General features: G+C 33.3%; 3 protein-coding genes across 10 annotated transcripts; 1 reads left to right on the top strand and 2 right to left on the bottom strand.

Annotated features, from left to right (window-relative positions):
* Positions 1 to 3,342: 3,342 nt before the first annotated feature.
* Positions 3,343 to 11,764, bottom strand: LOC130820800 (FRIGIDA-like protein 3). 8 transcript variants are annotated; one of them, XR_009045259.1, is made up of 6 exons: positions 11,457 to 11,764; positions 6,488 to 7,556; positions 6,141 to 6,301; positions 5,421 to 6,028; positions 5,090 to 5,193; positions 3,343 to 3,572 (listed from the first exon to the last, which is right to left on the bottom strand). XR_009045259.1 is itself a non-coding variant. In XM_057686314.1 (4 exons), exons 2-4 carry the CDS (start codon positions 7,530 to 7,532, stop codon positions 5,483 to 5,485), a joined length of 1,752 nt encoding a protein of 583 aa, XP_057542297.1. In that variant the 5' UTR covers positions 7,533 to 7,556; positions 11,457 to 11,763; the 3' UTR covers positions 4,865 to 5,482. The 8 variants fall into 8 exon arrangements, 2 of the variants coding, with proteins under 2 accessions (XP_057542297.1, XP_057542299.1); XR_009045257.1 differs by lacking the exon at positions 5,090 to 5,193 and having other exon boundaries at positions 3,343 to 3,566; XR_009045254.1 differs by having other exon boundaries at positions 5,090 to 6,028; positions 11,457 to 11,763.
* A 4,788-nt stretch (positions 11,765 to 16,552) lies between these two features.
* LOC130821035 (metal transporter Nramp3.2-like) lies at positions 16,553 to 20,510 on the bottom strand. The gene is made up of 4 exons (XM_057686634.1): positions 19,749 to 20,510; positions 18,920 to 19,056; positions 17,865 to 18,517; positions 16,553 to 17,030 (listed from the first exon to the last, which is right to left on the bottom strand). Exons 1-4 carry the CDS (start codon positions 20,270 to 20,272, stop codon positions 16,809 to 16,811), a joined length of 1,536 nt encoding a protein of 511 aa, XP_057542617.1. The 5' UTR covers positions 20,273 to 20,510; the 3' UTR covers positions 16,553 to 16,808.
* Positions 20,511 to 25,675: 5,165 nt separating this feature from the next.
* On the top strand, positions 25,676 to 26,505 carry LOC130820861 (pathogenesis-related protein 1-like). Its single transcript, XM_057686400.1, has one exon. It carries the CDS (start codon positions 25,755 to 25,757, stop codon positions 26,238 to 26,240), a length of 486 nt encoding a protein of 161 aa, XP_057542383.1. The 5' UTR covers positions 25,676 to 25,754; the 3' UTR covers positions 26,241 to 26,505.

Genomic DNA, 26,505 nt, shown 5'->3' with positions numbered 1-26,505 from the left:
GTTTTGTTATGAGGCCTTGTGTCCTCCCTCGTATATTTGTATTTGCGTTGCGTAATTTATAACTCTGTATGGTTTTAAGGAGTTAAGTTTTTTTTTAAAACGCAAACGTCGACACTGGAACCACGATCCATGTATGGCATGTTGATTTGAGAAGCCGGCGACGAATCATTCCGCCGTGACATAGTTTTTGATAGGCCGTTGGTGCCTTTAATTTAGTAGCTTCTTAATAACTTTTGTTTTTCTACAAAGGCGCACAGTTTTAAGGCAGATGCTGCCGAAATAACCACTCACCTTTTTACAGTTAATATTTAACGTTTATCTAAATTCTATTCCTTTTTCTTTTATGTAACACCCGAATTTCCTCCTGTCCTTTACGGTTTTGATTTCGTTAAGGGGTCGAAAATGTTGGGGTGTTACAATGGTCATAAACAATCTCCTCGAGCATGGTTTGGAAGGTTCACCTCTGCTATGAAGAAATTCGGGTATAAACAAAGTAATTTCGACCACACCCTGTTCCTTAAGAAAGAAAAGGATCGGATTACTTGTTTAATTATTTATGTTGATGATATGGTGATTACTGGTAATGATGCAGAGGAGATGCGAGACTTGAAGAAGAAACTGTCATGTGAATTCGATATAAAAGATTTGGGAAATCTAAAATACTTCCTTGGCATTGAGGTACTACGATCACAAAAAGGGATCTTCATTAGTCAACAGAAGTACATCCTAGATCTATTGGCAGAGACTGACATGCTTGACTGCAAACCAGCAGAGACACCCATCGCCGTAAACCATGGTCTATAGATAATTAAGGGAGAAAAACCGGCAGATAAAGATCGTTATAGGAGAATGGTAGGGAAACTCATTTATCTCTCACACACTAGACTCGATATCGCTTATGCAGTTGGTGTGATTAGCAGATTCATGCACATGCCTCAGATACAACACATGACTGCCGTAATGAGGATCTTGAGATATCTCAAGGGTACTAGCAGCCGAGGACTTCTGTTTGGTAAGAATGATAATTTCGACCTCCTAGCTTATACAGATGCATATTGGGTTGGCGATAGGGATGACAGGAAATCAACTTCAGGGTACTTCGCTTTAGTCGGGGGAAATCTGGTCACATGGAAAAGCAAGAAACAAAAGGTGGTAGCATTGTCCAGTGTTGAAGCAGAATTTCGGGGAATTGCAAAGGGATCACTGAAGTTTTATGGATCAGAAAGCTTCTAGGGGAACTAAACTTCCCACATATAGGGCCTTGTAATCTCTTCTGTGATAATAAAGCGGCTATCATCATCATCTCTGGTAATCCAGTCCAACATGATTTCACAAAACATATTGAGATTGATCGATACTTTATCAAAGAGAAACTTAAGAAAGGGGATCATCAGCCATCCTTTTGTCCAGTCGAAGGATCAACTTGCAGATATTCTTACTAAAGCAGTTGCATCTGAAACCGTTGACGATGCTATATGCAAGCTAGGTCTCGGTGAACCATACGACCTAACTTGAGGGGGAGTGTAGGAAAGTAGAATGAAATTATTCTTTACCAAATATTGTTTTCAGGAATAGAATTATTTAGTGTATTATTTTCTTTCCTAGTTTAGGGCTTTATCGGTGTATATAAACAAAGCCTGTAATTCTTTATCATTGATACAAACAGTATTTCCTAAACACAACCCTAAACCTTTATCTTTTCACTCTTTAAATAAAATATCAACTTCTCTTGTGCTGTGCTCTCTTGAGAGAAAAGATGGTTCTCAAAAGCCCCGCCCAAATCTAATTTTCATTAATTTCTTAAAAATTGTAGTTGAAATCAAAGCGCACGTGTCAGATGGAATATAAAAAGTCATATAATATATTTGGAGTTATAACAAGATTTATTTGGAGTCATAACATATTACATATGGTATTATACCAGTATATATTTGAGGGTTATAACATAATTTATTTGGAGTTATAACATAATATATTTGTATCATGTTATAACCCCAAAAAATGATATTATAACCCCAAATATATTATGTGACTTTTCACATTCCACTTAACACGCGCGCTTTGATTTCAGTAGCAACTTTGTTTTTTTAAATTAACATAAATTAAATTTGGACTGGAAAATTGAGAGTCGTCTTTACAAAAGACGATCTCAAGTAAGAATTTGTGACTCTTGTGAGAGATTGTCTCTCAAAGAAACGACTTTAAAATAGGAAGTCCACATTCTAATTTTCTTTTTAATTTATTTTAATTGGACTACTTAACCCATATATCTAGTGCGTCTCTCAGATAGACCATCTCTCACAACAATTTGTGATAAAGTATTACTATCTTTTGAAATATTTTTAGCTGATTGTAATATGTATGTTATATGAAAAAATATCACTCTCATTTGCAACTTGCAAATATAATCAAATTGAAAATGTGCTATTCACATTTCAATTACTCTTGTGAGAAATCATCTCGAAACAACTTTAAACAAAGAACTCATATTTTATTTATTTTTAAAAATAATTGAGATTTTCCTTATTTCTAATAACTATCATAATTATTTAAAAAAAAAGGAAAATAAGCCCCTTAAAGAGTATCTAGGCTAACATAACTTTACTTGTTTAAACACCTAATTCGATGTCAAAACTCCCACTTTTTTTAACAAATGTTTTAAGTTTTAATTCTAGATAAATTTGCACTATTTCCTTGTAGTAGAATTTTTAAGTATAACTTTAAGGTTTGAGATAAACTCAACCAAGTAACCCAAAATGAGCTTTGGACATTATCCAAAGTGACTATTTTAAGATACTCACTTTTGTTCAAATGCTTACTTTAAAAGACTAGATTTTGTTATTAAAATATACACATCCACCATTAATATTAAAATTCTTTCATGTGATAATATTGAATTGTCTACTTTGGTTATTAAAAATTGCTTTTGTTGTTTATATATTTACATTCACTTTCAAAGTAAAAAAAATGCCTACTCGTGATATCAAAGTGCCTAATTATGATATCAAATTGCCTACTCTGGTTACTAAACAATTACTTTTGATGTCTAAATACATCATACTCACATTCACTTTCAATATTAAAATGTCTACATACGACATTAAATTGCCTACTTGTAATGTTAAAATCCCAATTTTGCTTCTCAAAAACTAACTTTTGTTGTTTAAATACTCAAATCTACTTCAATGTCAAAATGTCTACTTAGGATGTCAAAGTATGTTTGTGATGTTAAAATATATAATTTGGTTCTTAAAAACTAGCTTTTTTATTTTCCGCTTCAATGTAAAATTCGTAATTATAACGTTAAAATGTTTATTTGTAATGTTAAAATGTCTACATATATTATAAAAATGTCTACTTTTAATTCTTAAAAACATTCATTTCATATGTTTGGATACAAAAATAAAAGGGCAATCACTGATATTAAGATAAAATCTATAACAATAGCTTTTCATACAACACATCATATGACCCTACAAAAAGCTATAAAAATAATAAAAATAAAAATAAGAAAAATTCTTTCAGCTGTGAAATCTCCATTATCATCATATTCAAAATCTTCGTTCCTATTACTTGGAAAAAAAAAACCAAAAAAAAAAGTCAAACAAAAAAATCAACAAAATAAAAATCCCAAATCTCAAAAACCATACACCAAAAATATTCATTTACTATTTCTCAAAACTCTTTGTTCCTTACAATCGAATATTGAATAAAGAAACAATGCAAATTGATGTAGAATTAAAACCCGACCGTAAGTAAAATATGCTCAAAGACTCCTTTGAAAGTTATATTTTTTAACGACCAAAGTTGAGTTCATTTCGAAAACTCTCTTATTTTAATTTTAATAATTTTTTTTTTGTAATTTTAGCAGTTACAAAAACAGAGACGCACAACTTTTTCAATGTAAAACAATTATAATTGAGTTATTAAACTCATGTATAAAATGTGTCTTACAATGAAATTATTCCATACAATAATTATAAAGAAGCAATAGTATTTCATTATATATGGTGGTTTTTCTTAACCCCTAAAAGGAAAAACGTTATAGCTTAGTAACAAAAGACATCCATTAGTTACTACGGCTACAATGTTCGAAAATTGATTCAAGAAGAAATCCAATTGTTAGTTAATATTCTCTCTATTTCTATTAGATGTTCTCATTTTAGTTTTACAAAGTTTTCAAAGCATGTGTTTAGGTCTTAAAATTAGCAACAATCATCGGTCAAATCAAGGTTGAATCCGAATCCATACTCATTAATTTTTGGTTAATTCAAACCCAAACCCTTAGAGTCTAAAATTTTGGATCTAAATTCAAGCCTGCCGAGTTTGATGGGTCTACTGTCTTAATGTTTATATTCACACTCAACCATTTTTGTGTTTTAAAAATTTCGTGACTACTAAAATGGTTCTATGGGTTGTATATAAGTCTAAATTAAGTATATATATAAAATTAAAATTGATCTTGGAGTGTATAGTAGGTTGCGTCTAGAGCAGGTCTAACGAGTCTGAAGTGGGTCCAAAGAGGATCTAGATCAGGTCTGAAGACGTTAGACCAAAACCTAGACCCATTAATTTATTTGGACCTGAAACCGAACCCAAATTTGCTAGATCACAAAAAATTAAACCCAAAACCTAAGAATAGAGTCGAATCTACGGCAAGTCGAATAGGATCTTAAACTCATAACCATCTTTACTCAAAATTTATCAATGCATTTCATAAAAAGCTATGAGAAGTATATGATAGAATTCTAAACTTAAAGACAAATCTAACAAGACAAATCTAACAGGATCTCATATGAATATATTTTAACATGTAAATATCTATGAAAATTCATATTTTAAACCTACTTATATCAAACCAAGCTTTGTTTTGCATGAATAAACTTTAAATTTCAGGTTTAGCAAATAGCAAGCCTAAACCTCCTGATTAACCCATTCACATCAATAACCTGAACCCTTACGATTAATATAAATTCTTAACATTACTAAACTAAACTTAATTATATCAAACCAACCTTAATTTTGCACAAATAAACGGAGTAATTATTTTCAGATTTAGCTAATAGCAAGTTTGTGCAAGAGCTTGCACCTTTGCAATCAATGCACATTTTTGACATGGTAATTGCAGTTTCTTGAAGTCTTGCATTGTGCATACATTTAACAATTTCTCCCAAATATCCGGGGGCAAATCTTCTACACAAGAAAATATGCATAAAACTTCCAGAGAAAATAATCTGCAAAAAGCAGCAGCAAACCAGATCTCGTACTAGCTAACTGCAGAGTTCTGACATAAACCAATATGTAATATCCTAACAGCATGGATCTAAGTTCTCCCCATAAGATTTCCTCATGTAAAAACTTTTAAGAAAATAAGGTGAAAATTAAAGAGGCAGTGGAGTAGGAGTATGAATGTATGATACCTGTTAAAACTGACCTATGAAGTGTTCCTGTGCGAAATACTAAAGACATAGTCGTCTGCATCTTAGGCCTGTGGTTGGTGTGGTGCTTGCTGATAAGAAGGATAGGTAGGGGCTGCCGCATAGGTTGGGGCTGCCACATGGGTTGGGGCTGCTGCATAGGTTGGGGCTGCCGCATAGGTTGGGGCTGCCGCATAATGAGGTCCTGTAGATACGGGATTTTGAGGATAGTATGACATGCTTTGATCATTTGTGGGAGCATTATAGAGAGCTTGTGAAGATACTGGATAGCTATAGGGACCCGGCACAGTAGGAATTTGCCTCTCTGCAACTCCATTATACGCTGTCCCAGATGGTGGTGGACCATGTCTACCACGACCAAAGCCTCGAGCTCGTCGGTCCTGAGATCCCCCATCAGATTTCGGCCTTTTTTGCTGTTGATTCTGTTTACTGGATCCAAATAACCTCTTTTTATCAAGTTTTGAAGTTTTATCCAGCTGGTAAACCCTTTTATAGAGCGGATCAAGAGGGTAGGAGTCTTCAAGTTTATATTGTTCAACACATTCAATGACATTATTTATTGCTGCAAGTTCTCGTGCATTATAACTATTCTGAAAATAACACAGAAATTTTCGTTGATAAGAAGCTATAACAAAGGCTTCATAGATAGCCCTCTACAAAAACATCACAACTTTATTCTTCAAATCAGGAATGTCTCAATACCTGTAATGCAATACTCCCATTTCCTTGTGAGTTTCTTCTGATCTCCTTTAAGTATGTTTTCAACAGAGGAATAGGAGGGAAAGCTTCAGAGAGATCAAATGCATGAATAAAATGAACGGCATCAATCAGTCTCCCCTTTTCAATCAATGTCTCAACCACACCTGCAAAATGTTCGAACACTCAACAGGGTGCACTAATACGTTCTGAAATATAGATATTTAATATGCACTCAATCTTATATATCTATGAAACTGACTACATTACTTGGGGAATAGACCTATGACGAATGTTGACACTTAAATTCGGTGATTCCTCTAAGTCAGCAGGACAGTTGTAAGAATACCAACCTGGCATCTTTTGTGTCAAATCAAGAGAGCGGCAGAGCACAGTAGCCTGCCTGTGACTAGCAACTGCAAGAGCATATTTGCAGAGTTCTTCAGCATCAAACTCAGAGGCAATCCTAAAGGTTGCAAGAAGCCACAGAAATCCCTCTACTTCCAATGATTTTCCATTGGTAATAGCATTACCGCTTTCGCCAGTCAGCTTAAGCTTCCAATCATTGGCAATAGAGATGGCCTGCTGCTGGATTTCAGGGGTAAAAATGTCTGCAGCATAGTCAGCCTTTGATAAAATGGCAGACAGGGCCTCCATAAGGATTAAACAAGATTGACGCATGCCACGGAGGGCAGCATCCCCCTCTTGAGTTATTTCTGTTGGAGGGAAGAATCCCTCCAGTGCATCAAGCACCAAACGGGCTGGTTCAGTCGCACTACCAAGTGCAACTGACAGCTGTTCTTTCCAGAAAGAAGAAACCTTTTTTAGGTTTTCCACGACAAAGTTTTGGAGTCCTATAGAATCCATCTGCTCACAAAATTGTGTCAGCTTTTCAAGAGGATTAACCTCCACAGCAGCACCTTCAACACCTTCCCCCATATTTCGAGGGGATTTTCCTTGGGTGTCAAGTGATGCATTTTCATCATCAACAGAGCAGCTTACCTTATTTCCGTCGGCATCCAAAAATTCTGGAACAATTTTTTCCCTAGCTTCAGAGATGGCAGCCAAAGCAGCATCTTTTAGTTCTTGCAACTTATCAAGCAAATCCTGTTCCTTTGCCACAACAGCTACCTCTCTCTCAGCAAGAACCATGTGATTGCGAGTTTTCCTCTCCGTAAATTCCTTCTCCTTGGCTTCAACTTCTTCAAGTTTCTTCTTCACCAATGACTCCAAGTTTCGGAAATGTGCTTCAACATCATTCCATGGGACCTGGTTGCCAGGACCAATCTCGTTATTATTCAACTCAGCAAATGCATTACCAAGTTGTTCTAGCAGTGATGCACCCAACTCAACAGAGGATGCCATATTGATCTCAGAGACTTTTTCAGCATCAATCATTTCTGAGCAGTTGTTCTCCAAAGGCTGCAACATGTACTGATAGTAAAAAATAGAGCAAAGAAGTATGCACATATGGATAGTCTTAAGTACAAGAATACTAAGTAACTGATATAAACTTCTTACACACAACACTTTGCTTAGTTCAGTCGAGTGCTGTAAACCTATGTCATTCACTCTTCAGAAATATTGGATTCATTACAAAGTATATCTATCAAAACGTTCAGGCAAGCGAGCTACGGATTGGGTCAACTTTGGGTTGGGTCGTTTCAAGTTTCAGTCAACCCAACATGTCATGGGCTTGAACAAGAATATACCGATTTTAAGGCTTCATCAAAGAAATAAAAACTCAAAATACTAAAATTGACAATAAATATAGTGCTTACTGACAAAAAAGATGTTGTGGAAATAAAAAGTTGACAAATTTGAGAAAACATGTCAAAAAGGTCGGGTTTGGGTTAAAGTCAGGACCCTAAATTTTGTTTTTCGGGTTACGGGTCTTAAATTATAGGATAATTTTGTATCGGATAAAAAATAGATAGGCATAATTACAAGTATAGCTTTACTATGTTTCCAATTATTCAAGGATAAATCTATACAATACTATTTGAGTGAGTTTAGCGTCAGAAAAAGCCACAGGCCCACGCAGGTACAGGAAGGTAAGATGGAGAATGAGTCTAACAGAACCAAACACATTGTCCAAATAAGCAAGAGTAATAAAGCGGTCAGAGTGCATAAGTGATACAGAAGCACATGATTAGTGAGTATTAAAAATTTTCTGATTTAGTGAATTTTAATCAAATCAATTGATAAAAAGCAAGTTCAAGGGCTAAAAACACTTCAAATATTTGGTTACACAAACAAGACCCAAACCATTCATATTTCACAAAAGTGAAAAAGGGTTGAAAGAGTCTTTATGTGTAAGCTTTTTAGTCTATGTTGCAAAATGCACGGGCCAAAAGAGTACTCAATACAACCAAAAACAGGATACTTTTCTGAAGTTACGTTAATATTATATTCCACACTCCAGAAATGGGGTAACAAACCCCAAAGAGAATATGAGGGGGGATCCAACTTGGACTCCCAAACTTGGATACAGTGTCCAGTTTGGATAAATCAAACTTTTTCGAAGATAATCAACTATATTTTAAATATCAAATTCATCACACCCATGTCTGACCGGTACGGTCCATATGGACTACAGCAAGAAAGACTAAGGACACTTTGTAGCATAGATAAGTACTGACCCAAAAAAAAGTTTTTCTATGTATGTTGTACAAGTTCATTCACAGAATCTTGCATCGAATAAAGTTATAACATATGTAAAATAACCAAACCAAGTTCTCCAGAAGAAGACAGTCCATGGCAGGTACTTCAAAACGGGGTAGGTAGTTATGTGAGGCACAATAAAATAGAAGATCATCATTTCAACTAGTATGGTTCACAAAAAAAGAATCAAAGTCAAAATAAAAACAACCTTAACTAGGAAGTGTGGAAACAAAAAAACAAAGATTGGTGATGCGTCACATTAAGAAAAAGAAAAGCTTCTTCATCACAAAGTATGTTCAAAATATTCATCACAATTCACAACCAGTTTGAGAACCTAGTTTGTAAAGTACATTACTATTTCACAACCAACTAAAGCATCCCTCTTCTCAATCAAAAGTTCCTTGTGATTCTCTCTAATAAACGACAATTATGACCTTGTTCACCAAGCTGCTAAGAAACCCTCCCTTTGCATCACAGATAACTGTAGATGCCTCAATGGTAAAAGGTGTTTTTATAGGGGGAAAAACACATTTATATCGGTTACATGTGTTGTAAATATAAAAAAGAGGACAGTGTCAACTTGAAATATACTACAGATAATGGATATGAGTTCCACGTTGTGAATTAATATCACCTTTCTAGACCAAGAAAAATCACACAAATAGACAAGTGAAACTTGCAGCACAGGAAGTTGGCAGAAAGTTCAAAATATTTGCATGGGTTCGCTCAGGGGTGAATCCAACAAAAATTCAAGTGACGTCGACAATTTAAATAAAATGAAAAATTACATTCAATATTGGTTTAATCAAGTCAATTGTCCACGCATAGTTTTAATTGCAAACAAACTACACAAGTTGGAGTTCAGAATAATAACTTCTAAAACCTATAATTGATGTTCATTAGTGCAGTCCACTTCCACCATAAAATATTACAGCTACAGACAATTTCATAGCGACGCATCAAACATAAGCAGGAAGACAATCCTTACATTTCATTATAGTTTCCTGGTATGTATAACTTGAAGCAATTTTCAAAAGCTCTCTGGTATAGTATTATGATAATGAAGCCACACTATATTCCTAATATAATTTAATTTTAAGATAGAGTTGTCTTCTACAGCCTTCTATTACATTTTTCTTATTCCACCCCCATCAATTTATTGTATGATTCAAGCAAACCCAGACTTTATTTGATGCAAACACATAAAAAATCTAAAGTAAAGCAAGAAAATTCTAGCTTAAAAAATAGGAGCAAACCCATAAAACCCAAAATCAAAATTCAAAACTAGAAGCAACTACAATTCACAACATTGATGAAATAGATTACCAATCAAACTTGATGAATATACTCAATGACCAATGTAAAAGATCTTATACAAACAAAAATACAAATCACCACTAAAATAACTTTATTTCACCATATCTATTCAATTCATCATCTAATTTAAACAATAATGCTATAATTCTCAAAATAACACAAAGCCCCAAATTTTTTAAAAGACCCTAAAAAATTAAATGTCAACAACTTAAAAAAATCTTTGAATATGCAAGTAAAATTAAGTCAAAAAAACTTCAAATTTAAAAAAAAGAGGAAGTTTACCAAGCAAAATCCCTAGAGGCTGCAGCCATCGGTGGAGAACTATGGAGGGGGGGGGGGCAAAACATCTAGTCGTATACGGTGAATCGACAGTGGAGCCTTGGATTGGTTATGTGGTGGTCAGTGGCGGATCCAGAATTCAGAGTCCCTGGAGCACCACTAACAAATGAACGAAATTTCTACAAAATTTTAGTTGTAAAATTGACAAACTTTCCTTGTCTCAATAAGTTTTATGGAAAGTTCATTAAGAATCTTTATATCCAAGAATCGCTCGTCGTTTCCTCACATCACTAATATAATATCTAAGTGATTCCTCAAAAATCATAAATCAAGATCACAAAGACAGAACATCATAACTCAAGATCACATTATTATTGTCATTTTGTAAACCAAGAATCAACCAGCTTGAAAATCGAATTGCCTTTATTACTTATGTAATCACATCTCTGAATCAAAACCAGGACTTAGGCCAATCATCCACAATCACTCCAACCTCTTAACGAAAACAGAACTGAGCATTTGGAAATCATAAATCAAGATAATGGTTTAGAAATTTTTTCTTGATTATGAATGTAAGGAGTGCTTGATTGTGGATGATTATTAATTATTAATTGATTGTGAATGATTTCGTCTTCATTATGAAGCACTCCAACTTCTCAGATTATCAAGCACTCCTTACATTTATTAACTTAAGCATATGATCTTCCACTCAAAAAAAAAGCATATGATCTTATTCCATTAAGAAACAACAATGGTTTAGAAATTCTTAATTAGTAATGCTTAATTTCATTATTCTTAATAAACTCCAAATTATCTTCTGGATATGGCTCGAAGCACATATATCTAAAATCAAAAAATATTCAATAATTCAACTATTCAAGATAAACAAATACATTAACAAACACATTAACAATAACAAACATTCAATCACTCAAAAAACATAAACAAAAAAAAATCAAGAAACAACATTCTAATAATATACAAGTATCAAAATTAAGAATAAAGATTAGAACAACAAGATTAAGAATTTAAGATTAAGATTACGATTAAGAGTGAAAATACCTAAAAAAATCAAAAATTTGATTTTTAGGGTTTTTGTAAAGAGGAGTAGAGTACAGTCGACCCTCGACTTTCGACTAAGGAAGTGAGGCGTGAGCAGGAGCGAGCATGGGCAGCGCCAGAAAGCAGCGTCTAGGCCACCGGCGGCAGGTAGTGACGGGGAGGGTGGCAGGCGGCAGGGGCTGAATGACGGCTGTTGAGTAGAATTTTTTTAGTTTTTTTTTTCAGAGTAGAGAGAAGGGGAGTAATGTAGTGTTTTGAAGTTCATTGCTATTCTGAAAATTGTGTTTTGACCCCCTAGAATTCCAAGAACATAATTTTCTTTAATTTTTTTTATTTCGCCCGGGGCACGTGCCCGGGGAGGCCCATACGTAGATCCGCCTCTGGTGGTGGAGGGTAAAAGGCGTGAAGTTGTGAAGAAAGGACGGAAAAATGGTGATCGTGATGTAGTTTGGTGTAGTAGGTGCGCCATGAACATAGATCGACGCACTTTGTGCCAACAGTCTAAGTCTACCATCCCAACGAGCGATGTGATGCTAGTTGATGTCTATACAGTTTGTCGTATCCTGATTTTTGCGCGAAATCTGGTGCAGTTAGGGTTCAGTGTCACAAGGCGGTGGAATGCCCTGTACCAACCCATATTGGCGCAGTATGCGCTCTGATAGATGGACAACAAGGTCCTCCTAAATGAACAACAAGGCTTATTGCTTTGCACACCACGCTCGCTTATAATTCACATCCAAACCAAAACGATATTTAACCATTTGATGTACGACAGATACCTTAATGGATGGGTCTTTAGCAACACAATTTCTAATGATATTGTTAATGGTAGAAGATGTCAGGTGAATGTGTCCAGCCGAAACAGTGTCACTACCCAATACACAAGAACCATGCTTACCCTTATATGTAACAATACGCCATGAAGATAAATAAGAATCAAACGTAGCCCTAAGTCTCCACAAACAACCCCGCTTACACTTCAAGGTAAGGACAGTTTGGTTCAAGGTCTCCGTACTATACTCCACATTTCTGCGAATATGATACACTCTGATAACTTCCAACAACGCTTCATTGCTATCAAACATCATACCTTTCTCAAACTCTCCGTCTTCGGTATATGTGGTATCACAAGCCCAAGTCCTCCATGAGTTGTCCTCCTCATACTCGTCTAAAGGTGGACATTGGGCATAAGGTGTAGGAGGAATGATTATAGGAATGTTGCCAAGGGTCATGTCATTTGCTAGCGCATCCTCATTGACATCCACATAGTCCTCAGAAGGATCGTCAATGAGCTCATTATTCTTATTTCCATCTTCCCAAGGTCTCATCTCAACAATTTCTCCTAAGTTAACCATTGAATCAATTGGAACTTGATTCGTAGGGGGTTGAGAAAAAGTACAAGATGCGGAAGAAACGACGGATTTAAAGTTTCCTGAGTTAAAATAGGCATAGGGGTAGGAGTAGGATTAGAAACAACTACATTCCCTAATGATACTTCTTCTACGTATAACTCCAAAGAGGGGATTTGGGTGGACTTTCAATGTTTCCACATAGCATCTATAGCCTCATCATCCTCAATAGGAAAGGCAAGCAATTCTCCACTCATGTGATATTTAAAGCTTATATTTACGATACTTCTAGAAGCGTCCAATCCAATCTTTTAACATATAAAATGTTTAAAGTGGTTCAAATCCATGTTCGAATTGCATGCAAACAACTTATGTCTTCCCCCAACATAATGAACTTTGCCACTACTTTCTCGAATACAACCATTCCAAAAACATACTATAGTCATGCGAAATGATGTCATTTTCTACATTAATACAAAGAAAATCAACATCATCATCAACTTCATGCCAATACAAGTACATTATATTCATTTGATTATAATCTTTTTTGGTCTAAAAATTATTAAAATCCATAATGTAACTAAGTTCATACATATATAATACACATAAAATCCAAATAATAAATCAATTCATAAGTTCATAAATAATATTTCTAATACCAACATCAACATCAACATTTCTAATAATATTATCAACATTGAATTCAACGACATTACTTCAAAAAACAATATAAAGCTATAAAAACAATTAAAATTACCTTCAATACTTATGGATAATTAAGAAGAGTCTTAATTTAACAACTAGTAACCTACATTTGAAAAACTAAGCAAATTTGATTATAACCCTAAAAAACTACATATAGACCAAAAAAACACAAACAAGTTTACATTTGAGCAAGATAGAGTATTCCACACTAATTTTGAAGTGCCAAATTGAAAGAGGAATGCAAGAATTGATGGATTGAATCAATGGTTTTAGAGGGAGAATGTCGAGTGTGAAGGTAGAGTTTTGAGAAATGGGGGAAAATGGGTAATATTAGTTTAAATTTTAATTATTTTTTAAATATTGTCGAAGACCGTCTATTTCTCGAGCTGATGAGCCGAGGCTATTGGATAGTCCGCCGGTGAAAAACTTTAATTAGGAGATATAATCAATTAATAAACAATCCAGTTTGCTCTCTTTTCGCTTTGAGATATTTCATGTAGTAACAACTAAAGATTCCAACTTTACCTAACTTTTTCTTATAAAGTCTAAATGACCCTTACACATGTTAAACATGTTAAAAAAATAATTGATCCAAAAAAATAAGTCACGTGTCAAGCTACAATTGCTTATAATATATTAAATTTTAAGATATTTAATTAATAAATTAAAAGATTTGAAAATCGAGAGGAACCAATCATCAATAAAATATAATAATGTAGATACGACTTGAGACACGTGTTACACTCTCACTAAAAATTTTTCCACTTATTTTTTATTTTTGATATTGACTTTATATTTGAGGAAATAATTAATACATTAAAACATGTAATATTTAATTATTTATTTATTGGCTATAAAGACATGTGATCTATTGATACACTATATTTCCTTATGTAAACATTTGATTTTTTTTTTATTTGAAATCATAAAGAAAATTAAAATTTAGTTCATTAAATCGTTATCAAAATTAAAGTAGTTCAACAAAAAAAAAAAGACAAAAATAACATATTAGTTTTCGACTTTTATATATACAATCTTAAGTCTTAAGCTCAAAAACTATATTATAGTATATTATAGTATGTTATATTCAGTTTATATATTTTATGATTCATACAAAATTCTTTAATAATTAATCATACATGATAAATTCTACAAATTTAATTAAAATATAATATTTTGATGAAAAATCTATAATCTTTTCATCGTCATCATCCAACCTAGTATATCCCGCTTATAGAAAAAACTATGGACAGGGTCTGGGGAGGGAAGGACGGCGGCAACTCATACCCATAGAGATGAACACGACCAAAGGAGTCCCCCGGCTCGAGAAAGATACGAAAACATAGCTACACGGGAAGGATAAAAAGGCCTATAAAAAAGTAGACTCACCTAAAAAAAAAATAATAAATAAAAATATATATAAAAAAATAATAATATAAAAGGGGGCAGAAAAACTAATAAAGGAAATAAGAGGAGCAGGATGACAAGAATACAAAGAGGTAATCTACGAGGACATCAGTAATCTAAAACATAGATATGATACCTCCAACTACCTCTATCCCTAGTCAGGCCCTCGGAGAGGTTTAGCTCACGCGAGTCAACTTTAATCTGCTCATCCCAAGTTCTCCTGGGTCTCCCTCGACTCCTCTTACCCTCTACTATAATGCTTTCGACTCTCCTCACAGGGGCGGCGAGAGTCTTTCTCTGCACATGTCTAAACCATCTCAATTTATTTTCGCGCATTTTTCCAGAAATAGAGGCTACCCCTAGTTTGTCTCTAAACTCTTGGTTCCTAATTCGATCCATCGATGTGTGCCCACACATCCTCCTCAGCATATACATTTCTGTAACTTTCATTTTATGTTCAAAATTCTTCTTAACAGGCCAACATTCGGTCCCATATAGTAGAGCAGGTCTGATTTTTCCTTTTAACTTGTTTGGAAATTTCTTATCACATAGCACCGCGGTGGCTGCGTGCCACTTGATCCAACCCGCTTGTATGTGATGGTTTACATGTCCGTCAATCTTTCCATCCCTTTGAATGATCGATCCAAAATACTTGTACTTGGTCGTACATTTAACAACTGTTTCTCCTATGGACACCTCTGGTTCACCTACCGCAGCTGTCCCACTAAATCACATCGCAAATAGCCAATCTTCGTATGACTAATACGCAACCCTTTACCTTCTAAAGCTTCCCTCCATTCATCCAATTTATTACTAACCTTCTCTCTAGTTTCTGTTACTAGCACTATGTCGTCTGCGAAAAGTATGCACCACGATATCGTCTCCCATATAGATTGAGAAATCTCTTCCATAATGACAGTAAAAATGAAAGGGCTTAGAGCCAATCCCTGATGTAGCCCAACTTTAACGGGAAAAGCTCTGTTATCCCCACCGATGTTTGAATGGAATGATAAAAAGAAAATTGCTTTTTTTATGATAAATATTGTGTTCTATTGCAAATTAAAATTGCGGTTATTAAAATTTTAAAAAAATTTATTGACTGACATTTCTTACTTGGATTTTATGATTTCATCAATATAGCTTAATGATAATCAATTTTATAATTTTCTAATTGATTGATGGTATTTTTTTTGTCTATTTTTTCACACATATGTTTTAATATAATGGTATAAAAAATTATTTCTTCATTTTGATAATTATATTATTATAACAAATACAAAGATTTAATGATTAAGTGTGACACTTGACATAAAATGCTTGAAAAATGCATTGTAATAGTAATATTTGACACAAAATGCTTATGAATTAGTTGTATGATGATGATGATTTAAATGAGTTTCTAGCTATTGGAAATAACATATAATAGGTTATATGTTATTTTAACTCACAAACTTTACACCAATTTTTTTTAACAAAAACTCTTGAACAGTATATACTTTTATATTTTCTATCTAAGTCGAGTGAAATAAGATAACACATTCACTTTATAATTGTACCTTCGATACACTGAAAACCTCTTTTTCGATTCAGAGAATTTCTCTCGTACGTGTCGCACAAATCAAAAACCAAAATCTATCCAAATATTTTTTCTATTTTCCAATAATTACAAAATTTTGCAGAAAACCATACACAAAGACTCCCATTTTTGATCTAACAATGAGGTGATACAATTTAACTACTAAATATGGCACAAAGAAATACAGTAGGCCACTTCAATTGGCTTTGTACAAAAACTGGCCCTTCAAAAACATTTAAGCTGAACATAAAACAAGGCAACAAAGATGAATGTGCAGAACACAGGTTTGGAGCAGCTGAAATGGAAGTTAGTTAGTTAGTTAGTTATGGTCATAGCATTCCTCAACTTACCGGAGCTAAACCAAGATGAGACGGAAACACTCCTCCAAATCAGATACGCGACAAATGCTATATATGCTGCTGTGAAAATACATACTACGGAGCCAAAAAGAAATCCTGTGGCTTCATCGGAGAAAAACTCGACCATCAGATATCCGTTTATTACAATCACGAGTGCTGCTACGAGCCAAGCTAGTGTCTGTGAACAGAAAGTTGAATGCTTAGTTTTTATATGTAAGATGGAAATTGAGTTGACATTAACCTCAAAAATGCTACATGAACATCAAATGTTGCTTGATCAACACCCAAGAATTTCGTCAAAAAGCTATTGAACAATTTTGTGATTAATAGACTACTTATATCAACAAGGTGCATTTTCTTTTCAAGGCAGCTCATTTGCTAAGAACTCCACGGTTAAGTGTACTTGGTAGGAAGCAGTCTTAGGATGAGTCACCTCCTGAGAAATTTTCTCGGGACACGCACGAGCTAGACTAAAGTACGTTGAAATGACTTGTGTCGGTCTGTGAGGCCAGTCACAACATCCATGGGAAGTCACTAGCGGTTTGATGGGGCCGGAGTGTTACAAATTTAACTACATATTTGTTCTCTATCATTTCAATCTCGTAGGTTTATAGAATTAACATTGATGAAGTTGTAAGTTAAGTGATAAGTAAAATAAATAAGCAGTTGGCATGTTTACCGTGTTAAGCCATAACAATTCGTCAAATAATCACCCTGTAGGCCCACTCGTATGGACACACCCACGGGGTACCCGTGGACTCGGGCCCACAAACCCACGGATAACAAGCGTTGACTTGAATACCCACTTGAAGTGGTTCACTCCTCCCCAAAACCATATGGTTTTAGGATGGAACCTCATATGCGAGTCTTGTTGTATAGAAGCTCGATAACAGATTTATCATACAGTTCTTACAAATCTTAACTGAAGTGCAAGTTTTTTTAACCACACACAACAAGTCCAAATATAATTACTGAAATTGCAGCAAACAGTGGAAAGCTAGAATCAGCATACCTTGAGAACACGGCCAATTTGGAAAGCACCCATGATCTCTTCTTTGGAAACCAAGTAAAGGAGGGGAATGATAGCAAAAGGTATCTGAATCGACTGCAGCACGTTAAGCCATTCATTCAATACGTCAAGCATATCATCCGACCTATCAAATATAAGAGCAACAATGATAGTGGGGATAATTGCACAACTTCGGGTGATCAAGGCTCGTATCCACTTCTTCAGTCGGAGATTTAGGAAACCACCCATAATGAATTGCCCTGCATAAGTCCCCGTCAAGGTGCTACTTTGGCCAGCAGCCAACAAACCAACAGCCCAAATGTACAGAATCGGGAATAATCCACCGCCATACTTATCTTGTAGAAAATAGCCAGCATTTGAGAGGCCTATTGTCTCTGCCTGGGGTGTGCCATAAAACGACTTGGCAAAAACAGTCATGACAAAGAGGTTAATAATGAAGGAGATGGCGAGGGCAAGAGTGGACTCAATTGAATAATAATTGAGCGCCTCTTGCACTCGCCCTCGCTTAGTGTGATCAATGTCTCTAGACTGTACCAAGGCGGAATGCAAAAACACATTGTGAGGCATGATAATACAACCCACTAAACCAACAGCTTGTTGTATTGTTTTCGAGCTCAGCTTTGGAACCACGAGACCTGTCAGCAAAAAGAGACAATTATTTGGTAATATATCAATCAATCAAAAGAGTTCAATAAGGAATGCAGCACTACTATCAATGTTAGAGTATATAACATATCCTGGAGTCTCAACCATCAGCTTAAGCTTTTGGTTGAGTTGGTTCCTTGATATAGTATCAGAAGCCAGCGTGATAAGAGGCTATTGGTTCGTACCTCAATCACCCGCCATTTAAAGTGGAATATTCAGCGCCATGTGTGACGAAGGCATGTGCTGCATCCACACTTCTAGCCCAAGGGATCTCGTGTGAGGGGACGTGTTAGAGTATATAACATATTCTGGGTCCTCTCTCAACCATCAGCTTAAGCTTTCGGTTGAGTTAGTTTATCGACAATCAAGTATGAAAGAGTTAATATGCGTACCAACAAGAAGTTCTGAACCATTTGGCTTGGTATCACCAAACATCCACGCAAACGACAGAGCCATTGTAGCTATAAGGACAGCAAAAACTGCCTCTAGTTTCCTCACACCATAGTTTTCTAGAAACAGAAACAAGAAACTGCAACAAAACAACAGCCATTAACCCTTTTACAAGTACTGGGATAAGCATGAAGGAATCTATGCCAGGCAATAAGTCCATAAACCCAAATGCAGCCACAGACTCTGATTCTTTGCTGATTTACTAAGCTGAAAGATTCAAATTCCTTCCAATTATCTGTTATTGGTGTTTAAGATTCTTGACATTTGTACTCTAGGCCTATTCTCATTGGGTGATTGGTGAACAACTGAAATTGTTGAAACTAAGCGAAAATACTTAGAACTAGACCTATTTTCTTTAACAGCTAGTAAATCAGTCAATACTTTCACCTAGTTAAACGAACTAACATCTTCAGGCAACGGTCATTTGCACAAAAAACCCAATTGTAAAAATTTAACAAATAGACCTAAACAATCCAAACAAGAAGTAAAAGAGTAACCCCACATACAAATCATAACAAGTTCACTACTAAATCAATTGGTATTGTTACGACTTACTCACTCCTCAAGTTTATTCTTTTTCTCCGATACAAGACAAACTCATGTAGTCATGTGAAGTCAACAATGGCTATTTCAACCCAATGAATCCAAAAGAAAATTCATAATTTATGCAATTAACAGTTAAAAAGTATTTTTTTTCCCAATGAACAACTAGTAAGCGAAATCAAATATTCATGTACAAATAAATTAAAGGAAAATATTATTAAAAATTACCAGTCAGAAGCAGTAATAAGAACACCAGACCAAAGGGGTAAAAACCCATGACTCAAAATCTTCAAAGCAATAGCACTACCAATAACCTCCTGAATATCCGACCCAATTAAAGCCATTTCAGCCATAATCCACAATAGATAACTAACCCAATTAGGGTATTCATCCCGACAATGCTCCGCCAAGTGTCGACCCGTAACAACACCTAAACGGGCCGATAGAAGCTGGATCAGAAGACCCATAGCAGTGGCCCAAAACAACAGCCATAGAAGAGAGTAGCCAGCAATCGCACCAGCCTGTAAATCACCTTCCAAGTTTCCTGGGTCTAAAAATGCTATACTCATCAGAAACCCTGGCCCCGTGAACAACCAGAGTTTCTTCCAGGAAAACGGCGGCGTTTGGGAATCGTCAATTGCGGTGTCGTTTTCGTTGATTCCCATAACGAAGACTTTCTCAGTTGGTTCATAAGCTGATTGCTGATCGAAAACTTGGGTGTTGGAGAGGAGTGGTTCATGTGGGTCTGCCATTTTTGAATTGGGGGAGAAATTGAGAAAAGGTTGTTGGGTTAAAGATGGGGTGAGACTTGAGACTTGAGACTTGAGACTTGAGAGGGAAGGATAATGATGAAGAATATATAGATGCGGGGAGGAGAAGTAACTACCTTTGCTATCATGGAATGAGTAGTAACTACCTTTATAAAGCAGATTTTATTTGATATATTTAAATGAGTTAAAAATCTCTTGATCCAATTAGAATTTCTTTTTGTTTCGATTTTAGAGTTTTTAATATTGAATACATTTTAGGAAAAATTAATATTAATAATTCAAATTTCATCCATCTACTGTAAATAATTTTATATTTGGATTATTTTTTAATAATTCAAACATTTGGCCTTAGTTGCTACCAATAATCTTTTATTTCATAATAATTCAATTTTTTCCCATAGTTTGCTGTCAGCATACTATCAACATACCCTATTAGTATGCTGACAGCAAACTAAGGACAAATGTTAGATCATTAAAAAATAATCCAAGGCTGAAATTATTCATGACGAATGAGTAAAATGTTGGATTATTAATATCAATTTTTTCTACATCTTATTATTCAAGTCTCAATTTTAAAATTTTAGTTTATGAATTGTTTATCTTGTATGTACAATGAGAAATAGAATAATATTAAATTAATTAAATTCTGGCTATACTGATTTATTTGACTCAATATCAACTCGCATAGTTAAATAGGTTATACTGATTAGGTCGGGTTGACCTATCTAATTATGGTCTAAAAATCTCAACACAAACTCATTTATTTTGGGCTATGTTCAGGTTAGGTAATTAGTGGGTCGGATTAACTTTTACTAGGCTTGCTAATGGGGTGTTTGACATTTACCTTATTTTGTTGCATTATTGGTTGATTTTTTACTTTTGATTTTTTGATTTGTCAAAAAACTAAACAAAAGTATTTGATAGATAGCTTTTAAGCCAATTGAAAAACTAGCTTGTAAACCAATATAAAAAACCTACTCATGCTAACTATTTTTCATTATTTTTGCCTTTTGGGAACTTTTTTTCTAATAAATAACTTATTAATAAATTTTTTTTGGCAAATATCTCCATAATAGCTAGCTTGAAAAGCTAGATTAAACAATTGTCTTTCAGCTAGTGTGTCCAGCTGGTCGAACCAGCATATAACTTTGGCCAACAACTCTAGATAACATTCGTTCGCCAAACGAGGGTATTGATTTTTTTTTTTTTTTGTGTGATGATCAACCAACTTTCTGACTAACTAATGATTCTCTAACCTACTTTTAAATTAAAAATTGTCTAATTGACCCAAAACTATGCTAATATATGGAGTATTATTTTAACAACTTTATCCAGTTAAGGTTAAAACTTTACAAGTATGTGTAATAGCCCGACTCATCAGTTCGTTGGTGACTACCTTTGAATGCTGTAGATTGACCTCACAAACCAACGTATAAGTATAATCATTGTACTTTGGCCTCACTCGTGCGCAACCTATAAAACTTTTCAAGAGATTTCACATTCTAAGATTGCTATCAATCAAGCACGTTTAATTCAGAGTTCTTAGAATATGGACTTTAAAAAAGAAGATACATCTTGTTAATATAGTTTATAAATCCTTTTTCAAGCTCAATCGAAGTATCACATTGTTGTAGCGAAAGCGCGGTGGACCCACAACTTACATGTCTCAGGATCATAACCTGACTCTGACACTACTTGTATCACCCCAATCCTATCGGACTAGAAGAATATACGATTTTGTGGTTTATATAATGTTAAAACTATGGACTAAATAGCGTGATAATTTAAAGTATAGTCATAAAAAAAACAAAAGAAATATATTATTTTCATGAAAGTTAAAACTAAAAGTAATTTTTCATCATTATTTTAATTAATAAAAAATGACTACACTTCATGTAAATGTACTCTAGTTACATATAGTACCTAGTGATTATGCAATTCACTTAAAAATGGTTTTGTGGTGTAAAGAGATAGAGATGAAAATAAAGACAAAGCTTGTAAAAAGATGTTGTTTGATAATAATTGATATCCTCCAAAACAACCAAAATTTCGTGGAAACCTCCATCCTTGGAGTACTTCACAACTACATTAATGAGTAGAGTTTTGATAGATCCAATATATAAAATCATCAAGGATAGTAGTATAAGGGGTGCGTGAATTTTAACATTAACTTTGAACTTATATTAAAAATTTTAAAAATTTTAAAAGTTTTAAATGAAAATTTTTTTCATAGCACATCGTGTAATTTTTCTTTTATATATATATATATATATATATATATATATATATCAATATATGTATATATATATATATATAAATAATAATAATAATAATAATAATAATAATAATAATAATAATAATAATGATAATAATAATAATTATTATAATAATAATAATAATAATAATAATAATAATAATAATAATAATAGTAATAATATAAATAATAATAATAATAATAATAATAATAATAATAATAATAATAATAATAATAACAATATATATATACACAACGTAAAACACAAAAAGTAATAAAGTTAAAAGATAATTACTCTACCAATTTAGCAACCTATAAATCTTTGTTCTTGAAGAGAAAGAAAGTCATGAAAGAGACACGAAAAGAGGTAATGAGGGGTCTAAAAAATAAGATTCGGATGTTAAATGTGCATTAAATTTGGGTATCTTAGAGAAAGTTTGGTACTTTGTTATTGTTTTATTTTTTTTAAAACTGGATTAAGTGAGTGAGTTTATTTTAGTCCACAATTATGTGTTAAAAAATAGAAAAGATTCTAAGTGATAATAACTTGATAAAATTTTTAAATGAAAAAAGGGAAAGAACAATCAAGATTGGAGTGACTATAACTTTTTTATTTAGTTGGAGTGACTATAACTTTATTTGTAAAATTTTATTTCAAAATAGATAATAGAAAGTGATATTAAAGCTAGAATGATGATGCAACCTAACCAATAAAAATAAGTCTCATTTTGTGTTGGTTTGTTTTTCTAGTTTTTTGCTTTATTCGTCTACTAGGGTTAGTCTACAAAAAAAGTTATTCTACATTAAGAGGGTGTTTGGTATGAACTTTTTAATACTAAGTAAGGGATTCAATTACTATTATTGCACATATTTGTTTGGTATGATATTAGGTTAACCCAATTTCTTTCTTGAGGATAATGGTTACCCTTACTTTGTTATCATCCATTTATGTCAAGTAACAAATTCCCTTTCTATGATCAATTAAGTGTTTCTCTTATTTTTTCATACCAAACAACATATAACTACAACTCATACTCTTACCCTTACTCCTCTTTATCATTTTCTTTTCCATTACATTTTATATTCCCATACCAAACACCCCCTAAATGTAAAGGCTCCGTTATTCCTTTCCTTTGGTACTAAATGATAGAAATATGGAAATGAAAATAAAAAAATTACGGTCTATTTGATTATTGGTGTTAAAAAATGCTAATGAAAATTATTTATAGTGTAAATTTTCAAGAAATACATGATGTTATTTCCATGGTAATAAAACTTTAATCACAAAAAGTTTATTTTATAAATTTTCATCATCACTCCCTGAAATATCTATTTTCTTTGTCAAACAGTACCTACTTATAGATTTTTTATTCTACATCAAAAGGGGAATAAATTGAGTGGGTTGAATCAAATATACGGTCTCTTATGATATTTTCTTATGCAAATCAAAAAATATGTGACATGAACATGTCCATACTAACGGAAAATCAGATATCTTCTAACGAAAATATTTGTTATGAAAGTCTGTGGCAATAAGTCAATTTTTATAGAAGGCTTTTGACGTTCCAATCACTAACATTAAATGATGGACCATCAATATACTTGATTTCAAATTACTAAATAGACCACGTTATCTCTTTGAGTTTGCCTTGTAAAAATAATTATATTCCAGAAAAATTGACATTGATAATCAAATATTTTACCCATTTGTTGTGAACAATCTTATATTTGGCTTATTTTATTAATGATTTAACCTTTATCATACATTTATCCTAGCTACAACATGAGTACCATATTTATAATAGGTAATTATAGGGTGTGTAGTCAGTATACTAAAATAAAAGTTAGATTATTCAGAACAAACTAATAACAAATAAAGAATTATTAAAAAATAATTTAAAAATAAAATTATTACAACTCACAAGCAAAAGATTAGATTTTTAATATTAATTTTTCTTATATAGTTCTAGAAAAAAGATGGGTCTAAAAAAATCAATAATAAAATTTGGCAGTTAATGTTGTTGCTTGGAATATAAATTGTGTGGAATGCGGAAAAATTGTGTCCACTGAAAATGAACAAGCTAGGAAGGTGACTAGAGGGAAGACACCTAGTAAGTAGGGCTGTAGGGCCACCCACACATTAAACTACATTGCTTTTGTGCGATGGCCTACTTGATGCCCTAGCTTCACCACACCCACTTGGTCGGTAAAAACAGATCTAACGATCCGATATATATTCGATCTTGTAATCGAATTTATCTAACGTTTTGAAAAATGTATTTAAAATTATGTGAGAAGCAAATCCTAATTTTAAACCGATCAAAAATAATTTATCTGAAATTAATATTATGATCCAAATGAACACTTTTACTTACCACTTACATACCACTTACCTCTCACTTTTTCACACTATTATTATTGCTTTTTATTTCCTATCCATTAATTTTCTATAATTAGTGGACTCTAGTTATCTTCTTTTCTTTTAAATCCGATAAATAAAACTGTGAATAAATGTTTTTAATAGTAGAAAACTTAATGATTCCAAAACATAAGTCATTAGTAACATCAAACCAAATTTTCTTTAAAATTCTCACTAGTGTCATATATCACGATTGGAATTTCTCAGATTTATCCATTGTTGCGGGAGACTGTATCTTATTATATAAGTAGTATATGATAGGTTAATAACTTTCGATTACTCTTATAAGAAACCGTATGTTATTGTATCATCATATTATACCAATGCAAATAAATTTCAGAAGGGTTTAATTTCATAATTTTCCTAGGGCTCCAAAATAATCTAGACCGAGGCTGGTGATAATTATCATGCACAATCAATTTTACATTTAAAAATAGAGTTTATTAAATTTTTAAATACTTAAATTCATTAAAGTAATTGGCTTTAAAGCTAAACCAAAAAAATTTAATTCGCATTAATAGGAAAAAGTTGGTGGAAATTATGATGACAAATAATTTCACTATTATTAAGGTATAACATGAAAAATAGTACCCCTAATATTACAAAATTCTATAAATCAAAAACCCAATTAAGACAATAACCACAACTTTTTCTCCACCCATATTTACCCTAAAAAATTTACAAAACACACTATATAAACCCACATCCCTATTATTTCTTCATTCATCCTCCCTCATTACAAACATTAACTAATTCTGACAGTATAAATAACAATACACCCCCCAAAAAAAATGGCCATCTCCAACCTTTCCAAAGCCATTGTTGTCATAAGTTCTCTTATGGTGATCCAAATTTGTTGGGCAAGAATCCCATTTGAACAAGAATACTTAATACCTCAAAACATCGCCCGCGCAGCGGTGAATCTACCACCATTGGTTTGGAATGAGACCGTTGCACAATTTGCAAGGTCATATGCTAAAGAAAGGGCAGGTGATTGCAATCTACAACACTCAGATACCCAATTATATGGTGAAAATATAGCAATGAGCCCAGCATATTTAAGTCCAACAAGTGCTGCAGAATTATGGGTTGGTGAAAAACCTAATTACGATTATGCATCTAATAAATGTAAAGACATGTGTGGACATTATACCCAAGTTGTTTGGAGGGACACTACTAGTGTGGGATGTGCATCAGTTAAGTGTCATAATGGTGGCACTTTTGTTACTTGCAATTATTATCCTCCTGGTAATTGGGTTGGGGCTAAACCTTTTTAAGTTTTGAAACTAAATTAATTTTTATTATTTTTAAATTAAAATTATACTTTTTTTTGTTTTTATAATGTAAATAAATAATTGATTTAATCATTTATGGGTGTTTAGGAAATTTACACTCTTGTACAAAAGTTTGGTTTAAGTCTTCTTGTACATAAAATAGATGTAAAAATGCACTTCATAATTGTATATGTAAAGCATGAAAAGAAGAATCTACAATTACAGATTTTCTTCTCTAATGAAATGTGAATTGTATTTCATCATGACA

This window comes from Amaranthus tricolor, chromosome 8 (assembly GCF_026212465.1).
Source record: "Amaranthus tricolor cultivar Red isolate AtriRed21 chromosome 8, ASM2621246v1, whole genome shotgun sequence".
Lineage (NCBI taxonomy): Eukaryota > Viridiplantae > Streptophyta > Magnoliopsida > Caryophyllales > Amaranthaceae > Amaranthus > Amaranthus tricolor.
This window is presented reverse-complemented; position numbering and strand designations above follow the sequence as displayed.